Raw genomic sequence first — 17,878 nt, forward strand, 5'->3', positions numbered from 1 at the left:
CCACGGGCATTTATGTTTTCATGGTATTAATAAAACTTAAATAACCAAATAAATGCAGTTAAATTTACTTTAAGTACTGTGTTTATGTACAAACTTGAGATGCTCAACTTTAAATGTCATGCTTTTACACTCAACAGCAATTCTTTTCAATGTTGTACTTTTATATTAGTTAATAAACAAAATAAAGACTTTACATACAGAACAAATATGAGCAAATAAAATGAAATACATTTTCCAGGGATGGAATTGTTCAAAGGGCCCCACAAAAGGAACAAACAGCAGTGAAATGTTATCAAAATCAAAATAAATGAATATATAACTAAAATTGAAAGACAGAAAAAAAAATTCACACAGAGCTGAAAGCTTTTAGAAAAACTTCACAATACCATTTTTCTGTACTGAGTATTTGTATACGTGGTTATATCGAAGCCCATTTCTGCCACTGTAATGAAGAAAATAAAAATACTGTATCTCATAATGATAATGAGATACTAATTCATGATTATGAGACACAGGATATTTATTGTATTCATCACAGTGGCGGTAACTGGCTTCCATATGTTTATTCTTTAAAATACATTTTACTGAGTTTTACTAGTTCTGTAGTTTCACAGGTTCTCGCTATCGCTTAGAGTATTCTCCCTGGGTCTAGCCTGACAGGCTTTGTGCCCTGTGCGCCTGACAAACTTCCTCAGCGGAATAAAGACTCAAACTAACTCTTGTCCAATCAGAGAAGCGCAGGTCCAGTGCGCGTGCGCAGAGGATGTTGCTCGCACACATACGACTTTGTCAGAATTTAGCGCCGCTAACGTGCTACTTCCTGAGCTAACTCAGGGTTCACACGCGTGTTTTCAGTTTAGAAGCAACTGGAACCGTGAAAACTCAGCGTGTTACCAAACTCCCCCATAACGGAAACCAAGGTAGGAGCGTTTTCATACTTTAGGGAGGGCGGCGGCGGCGGCAGACACACACAGCTAACATGTCATGGGAACTGGTTAGCTTGATGGGACCTCACAGTGATAACGTTAAGGTTATTTTATTTTTGAAGGTGATGGCACCAGCTGCTCTGGTTCATTCATGTTTAACTTACATGGTTAATGTGCGCGTGTGCTCTGGTGTCTTTCTAGTTCAGCTGCACCCAGTGGCCGGGTGACCAGGAGGAGAGGTCAAGCCTCTGTTTTCTAATCTTAAATCCGATCAGATCATAACGACCACTCACTCTGAGACTAAATAAATTCCACTGACTCGTTCACTAGCACAAGAGGGACGTGTAGCGGGGTTGTGCTGCTGTCAGACTGTATTCACACAATACAGCGGTGTGTTGGACTGGAACCGTGAGCAAGATGTTGTGTTAAAGGTCTAAGACATATGTTCATCCTGACAATCCCTAAAATAATGAATGAATTCAGTTTGAGTTATTAACAGGATTATCGGTTTCCTTATCAGTGTGAATGCCAATCCAGGGTTTGCTTCTCCTTCTTCAACTCTTTCAAACCTCTCCAATCACCTGGAAATGTTCCACTTAGATTCTTACGTCAGAATATAGGTGTTGAAGCTCACCTTATACACAGTGGAGCTGGAGAATATCACAGACACAACATGTTGTCAAGTGAACTTGAGGTTAAAAGTTTCTTGTCAGTGTACCAGCCACTTTTCTAGTTTCTTCACTGTCATTAGCTAGCTGAGAAATGATGTCAAGTTTCACAGTGACTTGTAGAAAAGGCAAACATCCGACTCTTAGGCGTGAAAATATTCTTCCCTATTTAAAGCGTCTCAGTTTTAGAGCAAAGGCAGAACAAGGGTTTCTGGAAAAACGCTATCTCCTTCCAGAGTGCTAGGAAAAGAAAAGGCTGCCTTGAGTGTCTGAAGCAACACTTGTGACTGTATTATCAACAGATGTTTTATTAATCTATTAAAGTGTACGTTTTTCTTTATTGAGTATTCTCTGGTTATGGCTGCTTAGATGTGGGGACTCGCTGTTTATCATTGGACAGCTTTGTTTTGAGCCGCTTTAATCAGTTCACAGAGTAACTGATAATTAAAAAATGATCTGCAAATTGATCAATAACAAGAAATTATAAGAGCTGCCCAACTGATAACAAGCTGTTATCGCCATTTGAAAGACATGTTGTTCTTACTCTACTTTTCTTCCTTCGCGCCTCTTATAATTAAGTGATACTGTGTGGGAAACTCCCAGTCAGTAAGAGTAGTATTGCTACATAAATACAGTCTTCTCCTGTGTCTCGTAGTCCCTAATTCAAGGAGTATATATATACAGAATTTTCTCACCGCCTACGTTAAGTAATGAATTCAGTATGTTTTGCAAGGGAATTAAGTTTACACAGTGATGATTGGTGCATACTGTAATGTCACATATCCCCATGCCTAATTGTGTAATATGTATTCATTTACAACCACCTTGAGTATTTGTAACTTGTTTGAAAAGTCACAAGGAAACGTGAATTCATAAGTCTGCTGCTAGTGAGGTTTCACCGTGCTTTTTGTGAGCCAAGAGCCAAGTCCACGAACATTACATTTCTTGGTTGGTGGCAGCAGCGACGACTGATTGTTTTACCCTCATGACGGCTGATTGGCTGTTGGGTTGAAATAGAGCTGTGTTGGTGCTTGAGGTTTGAGGTTTGATGATTTGTTGCTGCATCTGAGTCCTCATGAAAATAGAATAAAAGTATCTGAAGTGTGAGTTATGTCAAAATTGATGTTAGAAACTGCAGCTGAGGTTAATAAGAAGATTAAATAAAATCTTCTGTTTGGCATTGCTTAATTTTTGATAATTCTTTCTCATGAAGAATAAAAGCCTGTAATAATTGGATGGGGTGTAACAGTGATCATATGTCAGTTTGGGAGTTGTCGTTGATGCACAGTAGTGATTGTAAAATCTGTTCTGTGCAGATTAGGCCCCTCTGGTGTTGTTAGAGGCCAAGGTCATTGGGAGAAGTTAGATGGATGACTATGACATGTCTTTAGTTGGTTTACTTTCAAATTTAGATCCACAACCTTGACCAGCAAACTTTTGGTAACATCAAAATGAATCATTAAATTGATCCCATAAGTTGGTGTTTTTTAAAAGAACATCATATAGCTCCTGTTTTGAGAACATTATTGATTCAAAAATATCAACTTCTTCGCTACATGGAATTCGAAAGGATTAGTGCTGCTGACACATTAAAATAAAGTTACACAATCAGGACTGGACTCAAGGTCACATCATGAACAATATAAAACAAACATTATATAATATATATATATTGATCCTAATGTGACAGATAAGAACAAGTGGATGAGTACAAATAAGGTCAAATAATTTGTCTTATTGGAGTAATGCCACATTGGGTTACTGAAAAGGCACTTGACTGGTGTGTTTAGTTTTGTGTGAAAAAATAAAGTAGCGTAATGCATGTAGACAGCTTTAACCAAATTCTAAGACAAAGGCAGTGAACTCAAAATCCAAAATACCCTCACACTGAAATCTGCCTTCTAGCTCCAATCAGGCAAACATGTACTTTGAGAATATTATTATTGTTATGTCATTCCTGATTCTTAGAATTATATAATAATGCCGTTTTCAGACATGAAGACTTGCGTTTTCACATACAGCCCCTCAGGAAAACTTCAGGAACATTTCTGGTATTGCGGTGCATTTATTGTATATGTCTGAAAGCAGCTTAACTGAGCATGACTGCTGCGGCCACATACAGATGCAGAAAACTCAAGGGTCCTTCAGCCAAAACACCTGATCCAGCAGTTTAATAAGGCCGTAAACATGCTAAAAATCTGAAATGTACTGCTTAATCTGCCCTATGAATTAAGTTTTAGAATTGTTTCTCATTTAGATATTATTGGTTCTCTAGTTTTTTTAAAGGAGAAATAATTCGAGCTACAATGTGTCTAACCTAGGATTGAAAAATCAAGAAAATTCTTTTATTTTGATGGTCTCATTAGGAAAGGCCGTTCTCCAAAGCAGTAAACCTCATATTTTTCTGTGGTAAAATAAGAAATAACAAATTTTGCTGGTAACAAATCTATTCCTCAAGTTCCATTGATTTTTAATCAATTGCTGCTATTGAGGAAACTATCAAACAACCGGTCACATTGATAATGGTTTTATCTCTGAACACATGACTGACGTGGAAACCTTGACTGTCGGGGAGGGCTGCTCAGTCTGCTGCCTCAACCCGTCTTAGGCGTCACATGACAACTGAGTTCTGCTTCAGACGAGCCTCACACTGCCTGAGAGAACATGGTGTCCTCTCTGTGAAACTGAAACTTTCTTTGTTAAGAAAAAACTGTTAAGTAGAGTTCGTGAGGAGTGTTGTAAGAATGGTTGGAGTAGTGGAAGTGAAACTGGTCAGCATTCAGCATTCTTGTTGTTGATGTTGCTCCTTCATTTTTATGACATGTGATTCTATATAATTTTTTATAAAAAAAGAAAAGGAGAAGAAAATGTTGCACCGTCATTGAAGTTGCTCACTCTTGGTGTGGTCGTCAGATTAATAGCTGTTAGTTTTAGAGACTAAAGCATCACTAAGGTAGCATGAAAATTACTGTTTACTCCTCAACAGTCAGGTGCTTCAGGCTCATTCAGGTTGTGTAACCAATGTTGTCTTTTTGCAGGGGGGCAGATATCCATCCCTCAATTTCCCAGGGATCCCTCAGCCTGCCCTGATGAAGGCCGAGCAGGATGGAGACATCCACGAAGGTAACTGCCTCAGATAACAGAAACATGACCGTCGCCTTATAAACACACCTGATGTGCTGTCTCACATTAAACCCTCTGGACAGGCATCCATGTGCATGCTTATAACAATACTTTACAGTACATTTTAACTAACCGCATCACTCTTTAATTTTTTTAAACTCCCACAAATAAAGGGAGATCTATTTTCTTTATTCCTGATGCTAAAATATTTAGTTTGGATAAAAAATTGTGTTATTGTTTAAAAGCTTGAATGCTGTTATTCCTCATAGTTATGACCTTTATTGCTGCTCATGTGATGCTGTTGGATTTGTGAAAGGGTAAAGGGCAGGCCGGAGATTTTTTTTTCTCCAGGGGTTGTGTTTTTTGGGCCAATCCCAAGCTGTCATCACTTCTCTCTCCTGGCAGGTCACTTGTAGAGACATGATGTCAGAATGTTGTGACATCTAATGAGAGAAAAAAAGCTTGATAAAGGCTGATTCATATCAAAGCAGGGACACTGTTAGAGAGCAGTGGACTTTGGAACCAGCAGTGAGCTGGAGATGACGCGAGAAAGGAAGGAAAGGTCCAACCTCAGTGAGTTGTACAGGACGTCTACAGCTTAAGGACTCATAATAATTATTTAGTCAACGATGTTAAACAGTAATTACAGATTGGATCCCACATGAGAATTTAGCTTTGTTTATATTCACTGATGTTTCCCTTAATTGTTTTCTCAGGCATTGAGGTTTAGAATAATTTCTTAATTGCATGTTATTACTGAACAACTAAACACATGTAATTTAAATCATACTCTAAATCACTTTGGTAGAATTTTTGGAATTAATGTGTAAAGTGATTTTAGCTTATAATTGATTAGATATTTCATATGGTCATTCAACTTTCACAAATCTCTTAATTTTAAAGTGATGTAGTCTGTTTAATAAAGCTCCTTGAACCCAGATGAGTCTCACATACTCTGGCTCAAACCTTTTCCTGAGTGGAGATTGATCAAAGCTGTGTTTCGTGCTTTTCAAAAAAAGATGGAAATGTCTTTTAAGCAGAGCAGTTCTGTGTATATCTGCTGTATTTCTCTCTTTAGAAGTTAATGTATGCTAAAACAAATCCATCGTAGCCATGGCCCACGCTGTGTTTTTGCTGTTAAAACTATTCTAAATGCATTAAACATTAAATAAACGGTGAGTAATTTTCAGCTCTGAGTTTTAATGGTACCAGTTAGGCTGGTATGTGATAATAATGTTCAAAACTACGGATGAGCTCTGCACTCTCAGCGATTTTCTCTAATAGAACCTCAAATAGTGAGATGGATTTGGTAGATGGAATGTTTTTTTGTCTCATCACAAACTGCAATTTTTTTTTTTATTCTGTGGTTTTGTTAGAGGACTCCCCTCAGGATGATGGAATCGAGACGAACCAGTACAGCTCCATCTCTCCTCCTGCCTCACCTGTGGCCCAGGAAGAGCTCTTCACCACGTACTTTGAAGACAAGGTGCCAATTCCTGAGAGCGCCAACCAGGTACTGACCATGACTGTTTCATGTTTTAAAGCAGCAAAATGAACCTCTTTGCTCCTGTTGAAGAAATAAGAGTTGGTTAGATTTTAAGTAAAATATGGACTTGGATCTATTAAATTATATTATTCAAGTTGCAACATCAGTTAGAAAAATACAATTGTGTTGTCTTCCGTCCAGGTCTTCAGTTTCCGTAAACTCTGGGCCTTTACTGGACCAGGGTTCTTGATGAGTATCGCTTACCTGGATCCAGGGAACATTGAGTCTGACCTGCAGTCTGGAGCTAAAGCCGGCTTCAAGGTGAGAAATCCAAAGAAGACTGCTGCCATGGCTCAGTAGTTTACATTGCTGGTCATAGTTATGGATTGTAAAACAGAGAAAATCTACAACCCCTAACTTTGATCTATAATGAGGGCAAATGTGTCTTTCTTTCTATTTTTGTTATCTGAACAAAAGCCTTTTTGCCATCACTATCAATGCCATCAGCTTATTTTCTGAAAAAGGAAAAAAAGAAGATGTTTCTTACAGGCATCTTTCATTTGAATCTATAAGAAGTTTTGTTCTGATTTTGTCTTTTCTTAGCTTCTATGGGTGCTGCTGTTAGCCACCATTATTGGGCTGCTGCTGCAGAGGTTAGCTGCACGCCTCGGGGTCGTAACAGGGATGCACCTGGCTGAAGTCTGCAACCGCCAGTATCCTACAGTGAGCTTCACACATTTATCTCCTGTGTATACATGCACTTTTATTTTGCCAGAGGTTATATTTGTCAACATGACAAATATTGTCCTACTCTTTGATATTGTGGAATTACCTCTGTGAACTAGAGAGGTACCCTAATGTTGAATATAAAAATGCTTTATTAAATTCTGTCAACTATTTTTATTTGCTAGATTCTGATTATATTATCTTAAATAATTTGCTTTTTCAGGTTCCTCGTATCCTCCTTTGGTTGATGGTCGAATTGGCCATTATTGGCTCAGACATGCAGGAGGTCATCGGCTGTGCCATCGCTCTCAACCTCCTCTCTGTGGGCAGGTAACATCTGTTTTTGTACTTATCCTTGAAAGTGGTTGCAAATAATTTTTTCCCCCATTAATGAGAATACTGATACTGAAAATACTGAAGAAAAATGCAATTTGCTCTTTTTCTCCTCCAGGATCCCACTATGGGCAGGAGTCCTCATCACCATCACAGACACATTTGTCTTCCTCTTTCTTGACAAATATGGTATGTGTCTTTCTCCTGTAGATATACAACCACTAGCTTCCAGTCGTTGCTTGAAATATTGTGCATCTCAGTGTTGACCCAGTTTGTATTTCTTCGTAGGCCTGAGGAAACTGGAGGCTTTCTTTGGCTTTCTTATCACTGTAATGGCTATTAGCTTTGGTTACGAGGTATGGTTCCCTTACGTTTGAAATGTGATTGAAGTCACATCTCACAAATTTTTACAGAGACCTTCATTACACCCTTACATATTTAACTTTTCGCCTGTCTTTAGTATGTTGTGGCAGGGCCAGACCAAGGGCAGCTGCTGAAGGGGATGTTTGTACCGTACTGTGCCGGCTGTGGGCCTTTGCAGCTGGAGCAGGCTGTGGGAATTGTAGGAGCCGTTATCATGCCCCACAACATCTACCTGCACTCTGCGCTGGTCAAGGTTAGAAACACTTGTGATTTGAATTAAACCTAAAGGAATCAACAAGTCACAATAATATTAAATGTCATTTAGAAAAAGTATTAATTTAATTGTCTTGAAAATAAACAGTTTCCTATGTATTCCTTCATATACCAGTCTCGTGACATTGACCGCAAGAACAAGAAGGAGGTCAAAGAAGCCAACAAGTATTATTTCATTGAGTCAACGGTCGCTCTGTTCATCTCTTTTCTCATCAACGTCTTTGTCGTGGCGGTCTTTGCTGAAGCCTTCTATGATAAGACAAATATCCAAGTGGTGGGTATACACTAAAATGAATTACTCATTACTAAGCACTGCTGAAGCTTGTGTCTGTCATTCTGCAATACAGTGATGTAAATGTTTTGGGATCAGGACCGTTGACATCAATTTGTTGCTTATTGGATGTTCTTTTTTCCTGGTTGTAGCGTGAGCAGTGCAACGCTACCGGCAGTCCTCACGCAGATCTCTTCCCAGCGAACAACGAAACCTTGGAGGTGGACATCTACAAAGGGGTATGTCAGGGCATAGTGACTGAGACCTTAAAGGTTCAGCGTGTGGAATTTAGTGAGATCTACTGGTGAACTTGCATGTTGCAGCTTAATGCCCCGCACTCCAGCCTCCCCTTCAAAACATGAAAGATAACCTGTGGTAGAATTCAGTTATTATAGAATCTTAAAAGGTGTTTAGTTTGTCCACTCTGGATGACTGTAAAAAACATGGCGGCGTCCATTGAGAGGTCCCAATCGCGATGTGAACTTAATGTTTTTAAATATAAAGGGCCAATTCTAGGGTGAAGAAACCCACAATTTGCACAATTCAGATGAAAAACACTAGTTAAAACATCACTAGGATTATTTTATATAAAATGTCTGCCAATAGATCCCTTTCATCTATATCTTACACACTGGACCTTTTAATCATAAGAGAAAACCTAATTCTGATTTACTGAGATAACAGATCAAGTCTGGTTTTAGGTACCGGAGAAGAAGCAAAATAAATTTCCCAGCATTATTTATTGTCGGCAAGCACATCATATTTTATCTTAGGGCTCTGCACCCCCAATCAGGTGTGTCCTCTTATTGTGGTTGAGTAGAGGCATATGAGGGATGGGCTGACCGCTGCTGTCACTCACTGTTAGTTCAATAGGCTGCATAATGTTTACAGTGGAAAGGTGACCAAGTAAAGTTTGCTAAAAGAAATATTGATCTATGAGGTGTATAATAACCACGTCTCATCTCTCTCTCTATAGATGGCCAGAGTAAGTAGATGTATAATGACAATAATTCATTCTTTGTTTATCTTTGTTCAGGGAGTGGTCCTGGGTTGTGTCTTTGGCCCTGCGGCTCTCTTCATCTGGGCCATAGGGATCCTGGCAGCTGGACAGAGCTCCACTATGACAGGCACTTACTCTGGGCAGTTTGTCATGGAGGTAGGAATGCCTGTTTGTTGGTAGCTTTACTTTCATTATTGTTTATTTAATTCTAATCAGGCATTTTAAAGCAGATGGAAATGGGTAAAAAACTAACATTACATCTAGATGTGTATACCTATCCTTGTGTTGTCTTGTTTTCTTAGGGTTTCCTGAACCTGCGATGGTCCCGTTTTGCGCGGGTGCTGCTGACCCGCTCCATTGCCATCACGCCAACTCTGCTGGTAGCCATTTTTCAGGACGTTCAGCATCTGACAGGCATGAATGACTTTCTCAACGTGCTTCAAAGCATGCAGGTTAGTCCAGGCGTCTAGAAAAAAGCTCTCAAAATCAAATGTGTAAAAAGCTCTTTATCCTGCCCTTACTCAACCTATAGCCCAGTTTATCATACATATCCTTCTTTTATTGTGTGGAGCATAATCCTGTAAAATATTCACCTTTTTTCCCCTATCCAACAGCTTCCATTTGCTTTGATCCCAATTCTGACTTTCACCAGTCTGACATCCATAATGAACGACTTTGCAAATGGAATGTGAGTGAAATTCTTTCTACATGTTTTACACATAGATGACTTTCTCATGAGTACATACTGTATTTATTAGTAGTATTTCTTGAACTGTATTGTTCATTGACCGAACAGTTACCAACATCAGCAAGACACTTACTGTCTGGCTGTCAGCAGAGTATCTTTCTCAAGAAAACCTATATCACATAGTTAACAGCCACATGTAAAAAAAAAAAAAAAGATGCCATAACTAGTCCAAGTGCTGCACTGCCCTCAAAGTCAATTATCAATCTAACTTTATGATCTTATGTCTTTATCTTGCTACATCGAATAAAATGTATATAATCAGCATTTTTTTAAGCTTGCTAAAGAGCTGCTCATCGTCATAACATAAAATCGACTCCACTTCCTTGGATCCTCAGCTGTACACCTGCAAAGTTTGCGGTCTAACGGATAAGGGACTATCGAGAAACCTTTAATACAGACAAACAGGATCAAAGTTGGTCCAACTTTAAAATTAGCCAGGTGAATTTGTTGTGGTTTAGGTCTGAGTTTAGTTATACATTGATAATTCTCTTATTTAACTTTACAGATGCTGTCAGATTATTTAGTTGAACTGTATATTAAAAACTGTTGACAGACAGGCCGTTCATTTTTACAGAAACGAGAGATTTATTCTGTAGTGTAACAGTAAAGATGATGATGCAAGATAATAATAGTCCTGATGAATTACATTACATTCATAAGACATTCTCAGGATCCTGTTATTTTGAGAAAATCTATTATTTCTCAGTGGCTGAATACGTGCCTGCCTGTTTTCTTTAGGGTGTGGAAGATTTCCGGGGGCATCGTCATCCTGTTGGTCTGTGCAATCAACATGTACTTTGTGGTGGTTTATGTGACAGCGCTGAACAGCGTGCTCCTCTACGTCATCGCTTCTCTTCTCTCTGTAGCCTATCTGTGCTTCGTATGCTACCTGGTGAGTTATTAGTGCAGCCATACATTGACTCCCATTTCTTTTAAGACTTACTGTTTCGTGACTTATCTCTCCTTTGTCGTTGTCTGCAGGTTTGGCACTGTCTGGTTGCTTTGGGGGTTTCCTGCCTGGACTTTAGCAGCAGGGTAAGAAAGCGACCTGCTCTGTTGATTGAGGAGCAGTCAGAGTACGACTCCTAAAGCTGGACAGGACAGTAACCACCAGCATTCCTCTGTCCTATTGGAGACTCTGAGCCCTGTACACAACCAGGACTTTCCCGAGATCACATAGGATCTTGAAAGCACCTTCTCTGCTAATGTCACGTGTTTGCTTCTGTGTTGGACTGGGTATGGAAGTTTGTTGCATTTTAGAAAATTGGATCAAACTTATTAATACCACACCAGCGCAGCATGTTAGATGTGAATAATTTATGCTTGAGTTTACCTCTAATGAATATATGTGCATATTTTGACAAATCATAAATTGTTACAATCCTCAAAGACAACTGTCGCAAACTTTGCTGAAAAGTGTTTATACAACAAACAGTATAACTCAAATTGCTGTAATTATCAGTATCTTTAAATAACATCTTCCAGACTTTTTCAAAATATAATGTCCTAGATGTGAAGAAATAGCAGCTCAACTTGTGTTACCAAACGGTCCCTGAGAGGATACTTTCCCAGCAGTGTTTGTGTTGTCACATACTTAAGCAGTTGTGAGTTTGATGCCAGAGTTTTATATGGACGATCCAGTGATTTTAAGACTCCAGCTAACACCAACACATCCTACTTTACTTAACTAAAACTGTAGCCACAATGTCTGGGACATACTGCTGTAAAACAAGCTTAAAGTTCGGCTGCCTGTGAAAGGACCATAGACTGTATATAAAGATGGACAACATGAAGGTTTGCCTAGATGCCAGATGGCAGTTTTCGAATCTGGGATGTTTTGGCTTAATTTGTGGATAGTGGGAGGAAGTGGAGACTTACCGTCCATCTTTATATCTTTATATACAGTCTGTGGGGAGTGCCAGAGCAGCAAAGAGGAAACACAATATAACCATGATAAAATGTAGTTTTTACTTTTCATCCAAAAAAAGCCATTAAAATAATGCAGTACTATTTTACAAGTATTAATATTTTTTTATATAACTAAATCTGAACAGACATGTAGCATATCATACACACTGTTTGAAAGAAATCATGTTTGCTGTTGTTTGTACTGTTACAAACACAGTATCAGCCTGGCTTATTTTCAGCTCTGTTTCTGTTACGTAAGAGAGACGTAAAGTAATATTTTCCAGACTCATACATGACATTGTCTCTGACTAATATTAGCTTCATCAAGTACTTTGTGAGTACTGTGTGAGACCTCTTACATAGTGTCAACCTGCCAGTGTCCTGGTGGGAGGGGGAGGAGCTGCTTCTTCTGCTACGATCTCCACTCTACCTCAACATCATTCAACTACCTTCTCATCTCTCTAAGCCTCCTTGTAACTTGTTGTTTAACTCACTGGATTTTGCATGAAGTAATTGAAAAAACGCCTAATAATTCAAAGAGAACATAACATTTATTTTCAGGGGTTTAATGCTGTGAGCTGATTCCAGTCGAACATGTCAGAGAAGTTTTAGTAAAAAGTTTCAGTATCATGCAGAAGTTGGTTCAATACAAAAAGTCTGAATGAAATATGCCTCCTCAAATGAGTGAAGCTTTATGTGACTCCAGCCTCGGCCTCAGTGGCTCTTTTCAGTGCCTAAATAATCAGGAAGGAAGCAGCTCAGGTTGGTCAACACCCTGACATGAGCTTATTTGTAAAATGTAATTTATTTAGTAGGAAACTGATCATCAAGAGACGTTTTTAACATAAACAGCAGTTATTTCGTTCCCTCTACTAACAGAGCTTAGGTGTCCAAAGGAAAATAAACAACTTCATCCACCACATTTTTATCCAACATATGTCTTTGGAGAACATCAGGAAAAAGTACATTTTATATTTATGAAGTTAAAATTCCTGAAAGGAAAACACTGCAGCATATTTGTCCTGCTCTGTAAAGAGAAATGAAATTACAACTTTTATGTTTGCCTAAAAATAATGTCCAAATTGTTGTAATTATCCTGACAAAGAATTCAGAACAAGTTCAAAGAAAGCCAAGTCTTGTTATATATAACCAATAATGACATGTTTGTCTTAACTTTCAACAAAATTCATTCAGGACAGATAGTAGACAAAGTAGACAACTTCAGAGTAGACACTTTTTATTGTAATTCTGATGCACTGAATCTATAAATTAAGTTTGTTGCCATTGCGCTAAAGATTTATTAAGATCTAATGATTTTTTTAACGTGGTTTTAAGGAAATTAATTTTCCTTGCTTGTTCTCCTTTCTCAACATTGATTTTTAACAAGTTTGCAGGGCAGCAGAACTTTACGTCTAAATGAAGGTTAATATATGCCTTGTTTTTCTCAAAAAGTTGGCATATCTAATAAACCAGTGCAAGGGAAACATAACATGTATAAGAACATTTGAACATTTCTAATAACATTTTAATACCAGCTGTTATACACCAAGGGCCATCACTTCCTCACTCAGACTGAAGACATCATATGTTCTGCCATCACAGCCGGCTATCAGTCCATCTAAAATGGATAAAGTTAAGCAGCAGCCGTTTAATGTGGAAATTATGTCCTGTTGTTCCTATGAGGCAGCAGTAATCAGGTGTCAGAGAGGTGGGGAAGAAGCTCACGTTGTTGTTTAGTTTTTCCTGTCGGCATTGGACAGACCAATGTGGCTGTTTTATTTTAGTACCAGGATCCTATCAACATAATGAGTTTCTCTGGAATAACTATGGGGGGGAAGAAAAACTCTTGTTTTTATCTGTGTTACCACCTACTGTTTCCAATTTGTTAAGGAAATAAAAAAGATGATATATGCTTTACTAAAGCACCTGACTGAGCATTATCCAAGTGAGGTGAGCCATTTGTCTTGGTCCAGGTGCAGCTGCAAGTGGCAGAAATGCATTAATACCTTTCTGACAGGAACAATGGAAATAACACAGACCAAACACACACATTTTAATTGTTACAGAGAAAACCTTAGTGTAGTAAACGCTCACTACATTGTGTCACTCATTTCTGCTCTTGGCATTGAAGGAATAAGTGTCTGTTCTTTGCTATTGATTGAAAAACACTGTGTCCAAAATAAATGGGGAATAATGACTATATGGACAATTGTTGCCGTCGTCTTTCTGGCTGTCAAAAGGAAAACTTGTGATCTGTATGTTTCATAATTACTGAATTGTGTCAATTTCTTGACAACATGTTATTGCAATAAATAAACTACACAACCTGATAACTTGCTTTACTGTAAAACCTGCTAACTACAGTACAGAGTAGCTTAATGTTAGTTTAATATTAACATGAACTGTTAAATTGTAAACTAGAAAAGATGTGTTGGGTTTTAAGGGGTTCCCTACACATTTCTTAAAAAGTAAAACCATGTATTTACATTAACAAGGGGTCAAGGGTCAAAATTCCATATTTCTACCTTTTATTTAATCAGTGTAACTGGTAGTCCATAGCACTGTTTGTAGTACAAATGCTCTCTTCCAGGATTTTCCAGGATTATAAGAGGAAAGTAGCATTTTGACCCAAGGTGAGCACCTTTGATTAATCTATAATCGTATGATTATTATGATTTTATCAAATTCAAATTGTGAACCGCTTGATCCTTTTTTATTTACCTACTCAAAACACAATATTGATTATGTTTTCCTCTTAAATGAGACAGAGCGAGTGATTTTGAGATGAGCTGCAGTACCACCACATTTTCACAGGTTATAATAAGATCAATGTGTTTACTTAGCAGGTAGTTGTGAACTTTCATTAGTTAAAATGTTCAATCATTCATTTAAGCTCAAGAATCAGTTTTAATGCCAATTTTTTTATTTTGTATTCATGTTCTCATGAATTTACAACAATCTCACCCGTAACGACGCCATCTCTTTTTTCTCTCTTTCAGTTTCAAATGGGATTACCTCGTCACACAGACATTTACCTACTAAACGACATGGACTCTGACTCTGTGGGTGAGAGATAGGACACAATGTGGCTGGGTGGATGTTTTTTATTCTGGTGCCTGAAGAAAACGGACAGATATCCTGACTGAAGCGTGGGACCACTGGTGCTCGCCCAGTGGAAGTCCATCCTCACCCGGTGCCTGACATAATTTTAAGTGCAATTGTTGTGCGCCCATAGATGTCTAATCCTGTTCACTTCAGTAACAGGTGTGTTCCATCACACACGTCTCAGCGACAATTGCAAATGATTTAATATCATAGCTCCAAAATGAGACAAATCTCTAAAGAATATGTGGTTCCTGTGACTCTAAAGCCTTTAACAAGTTTTGGATTATACAAACTTGTTCCTCAACCTCCATAACATTGGCTTCTCCAAATCCGTTAACAGGCCAATAAGACTGTGACAGTTGCCAACTAAACACTACACTGATGAAAAACACACTTTCCAGTTCGAAATCACAGAATTTATTCCAAAACATTGAGTTACCACAGTTCAGCGACACAACTGGCTATTGACACTTGCACTAAAGATGCCGTAGACCTCCAGTAGTAGACATGTTATAAAAAAATTGGGGATTTACCTGATGTAACAAATCAAATCTCACATTTTTCCATTGGACCCATCCACAACGAAAGACAACACAGAGGTCCAACACCAAAGCGATATAATGAAAGTTTGTTGGGCTAGCAAGCGGCTGCATTTATTCTAATTTATATTCAATTACAATCTTTAGTAAATACATGCAAATATTAGATGAATAAATTCTTATAATTAATATATTGAGTATAAACTTAGAAAATAGAGAAAGTTACATACCTGATCAGTCAAACTTTTCCATGTTTGTTATTGTGTAAGACAACGCTAGTTTTATGTCGCTCTTGCTGTCTTACAATGTAATATGGATATATTTTATTCAAATTCTCATAATGAAGATGTTCATCTTTGAATTTGAAAGTCTTTTTAGAATCTTCAGAGGATTCTGACTGATATTTTCTCCCACTTTATTGCTGGCAGTTATAATATTTTCCATTGTCTTATTTAAATTTAGTTACTTCAATTTCCGTCTCAAATAAGCTTAGGTCAGTTTTTTTTTATTTGTTTATTTATGTGTAGTTCATAATTTTTATGAAAGGGCTCCTTGGTTTTGTATGTAGTTTTATTATGTTCACTTGAGAATGTTGGGGCATTATTAGAAGCTTGTCTTGTTTTTTTTTTATGTTTCTTTTTGATGCAGCCAAATTTGTGCAGAACTATGCTGTATGCAAGAGTGAACTTTTAATACAGCATTTTCATTTCTGAACTCGATATGGAGGAGAAAGTTGGCACTGTGGTGCAACAGGTGAGTAAAGTTGAAAGGTAAATAAGAGAAGTGATGTGAGGTGTTATATCACGAGTACAGGGACGGGTCATGCTCACTGTGGGACTGGGCAGCTTGACTCTGTTGCACATGAGTGTGGCAGGAGTTAACAAACATTTACAAGTTTGACAACTGTTTCACAACAGAGTTTGAAATGCCGCTTCTTGTGCACTTCAGTTACTGGGTCAATATAGCAATTTGCACAAACAGTGTTACCCTGTGTTAAAGTAAAGGTAGAGTTAAGACTGTACACAGTAGACACTCGAGAGGAAGACAAAAGTTATGTAAAATAATGACAACAAACGACAACGGGATCCATCATAAAAACCTCAGAGGTTGGATAAATATTTTCCTTGACCAAATATTGGACTAAAGGTGTGTCTTCCAATTACTGTGCAGACGTCAACACAGTGCCTCCCATGTTCACCACTGTGCCTCAGTCCAAAACAAACACAAACTAATTCAAGTAATTCCCAAATACTTCACATGACACAACTTTGAAAAAAAGCAATACTTATTCCATTGGAACGTGCGCTACTGAAATCCAACATTGCTACAAATGAGTATTCATACATTTGCATTTGAATTGTGAGTCACTAATTGGTGTCACTGATGCAAAAATATGTTTTTAAACAAATGTAATGGGGAATGTCATGGACCAAGGTGCAAATGGGCGCAGAAAAGCTGAAATGTTTAAGCTATATGATAATATGTTTTTAAATTGTGGGGGACCGTTGATTGGATCACAGAAAAAAAGCTATTAGTAAATTAATCTGGGTGGACTTGCAGTGATCAATAAACACCCCCCTGCAGGAGACGTGCATTTGGTTGAGGAATGGAGTTCATCAGGTGAACATCATTTGACCTCTGACTGATTTATAAAGTTGCTTCCAGTGGAGTCAATTAAAACATTGTAATGACCTCTGATATTTCATATTTGTAATTGATCACTTCATACAGGATCATCATGTATGTAACGGATATGTCCTACATTTTTGAACAGATTGGGATCGTCAGAGACCATTGTCTGATTCCATGTCCAGACAGAAAACTGGTACTGTACTGCTGCACTGTATTGTAAATTGGATTAAATATATTGTTTCTGATTTGATGACATTGTACAGTGTGATACCTCCTGTATCGAGAGCCTATTAAATGGTGGTTTTCAGATTTTTCTTTTGTATCCGTGTCTGTTTTGTTTGAGTTAAAAACTGCTTTTAACTATGTTTTTTTTTCATCGTTTCAAAATCTTTATTGATTTGTCTTTAGTGTGTCGATTATCTCCTGCTCCTCTCCCTCATAACTTAGTCCTCATGTTGATATTTCTCTGTTACTAAAATATGTTTGCCACATCTGTAATATTAGTTTACTTAATGAGATTTCTTTTAAATGTCATGTCTTCTTTACTTGCACTTTCTCTGGGGGATAATATATGTAACTATTTAAGATTATTTAATTTACTCAGCAGTGATTATTAATTCTGATTGCATGTAATCCCTCAGGAGGTTAATGTGGCCGTAAAAAATAAATAAATAGAACAAGACTACAAATGAACATATCTAACCTAAGATTAAAAAGAAGAAAATAAATAAAAGATAAATACATGAATAAATAAGTGATGTGAGTATAATAAAAAAA

At 37.8% G+C, this 17,878-nt stretch overlaps 1 protein-coding gene across 3 annotated transcripts; it reads left to right on the top strand.

Moving 5' to 3' along the window:
• The first annotated feature begins 731 nt into the window (after nucleotides 1-731).
• On the top strand, nucleotides 732-17,415 carry LOC128458995 (natural resistance-associated macrophage protein 2). Of its 3 annotated transcripts, none has more exons than XM_053444080.1 (17): nucleotides 732-920; nucleotides 4,633-4,717; nucleotides 6,094-6,230; nucleotides 6,405-6,524; nucleotides 6,807-6,926; nucleotides 7,153-7,259; nucleotides 7,381-7,451; nucleotides 7,551-7,618; nucleotides 7,723-7,878; nucleotides 8,014-8,172; nucleotides 8,322-8,408; nucleotides 9,206-9,325; nucleotides 9,472-9,621; nucleotides 9,784-9,857; nucleotides 10,656-10,809; nucleotides 10,899-10,952; nucleotides 14,825-17,415. In XM_053444080.1, exons 2-17 carry the CDS (start codon nucleotides 4,684-4,686, stop codon nucleotides 14,900-14,902), a joined length of 1,689 nt encoding a protein of 562 aa, XP_053300055.1. In that variant the 5' UTR covers nucleotides 732-920; nucleotides 4,633-4,683; the 3' UTR covers nucleotides 14,903-17,415. The 3 variants fall into 3 exon arrangements, with proteins under 3 accessions (XP_053300055.1, XP_053300061.1, XP_053300069.1); XM_053444086.1 differs by lacking the exon at nucleotides 732-920 and adding an exon at nucleotides 4,373-4,547; XM_053444094.1 differs by lacking the exons at nucleotides 732-920; nucleotides 4,633-4,717 and adding an exon at nucleotides 5,131-5,290.
• The last annotated feature ends 463 nt before the right edge of the window (nucleotides 17,416-17,878 follow it).

This window comes from Pleuronectes platessa, chromosome 2 (genome assembly GCF_947347685.1).
Source record: "Pleuronectes platessa chromosome 2, fPlePla1.1, whole genome shotgun sequence".
Classification (NCBI taxonomy): domain Eukaryota; kingdom Metazoa; phylum Chordata; class Actinopteri; order Pleuronectiformes; family Pleuronectidae; genus Pleuronectes; species Pleuronectes platessa.

What these genes read in the sequence shown, in the direction of transcription:
- LOC128458995 (XM_053444080.1), top strand. Translation starts at nt 4,684, where the DNA reads ATGAAGGCCGAGCAGGATGGAGACATCCACGAAG. An exon ending in CCTCTTTCTTGACAAATATG is followed by an intron (nt 7,452 to 7,550) that starts GTATGTGTCTTT and finishes ATTTCTTCGTAG; the next exon opens with GCCTGAGGAAACTGGAGGCT. An exon ending in ATAAGACAAATATCCAAGTG is followed by an intron (nt 8,173 to 8,321) that starts GTGGGTATACAC and finishes TCCTGGTTGTAG; the next exon opens with CGTGAGCAGTGCAACGCTAC.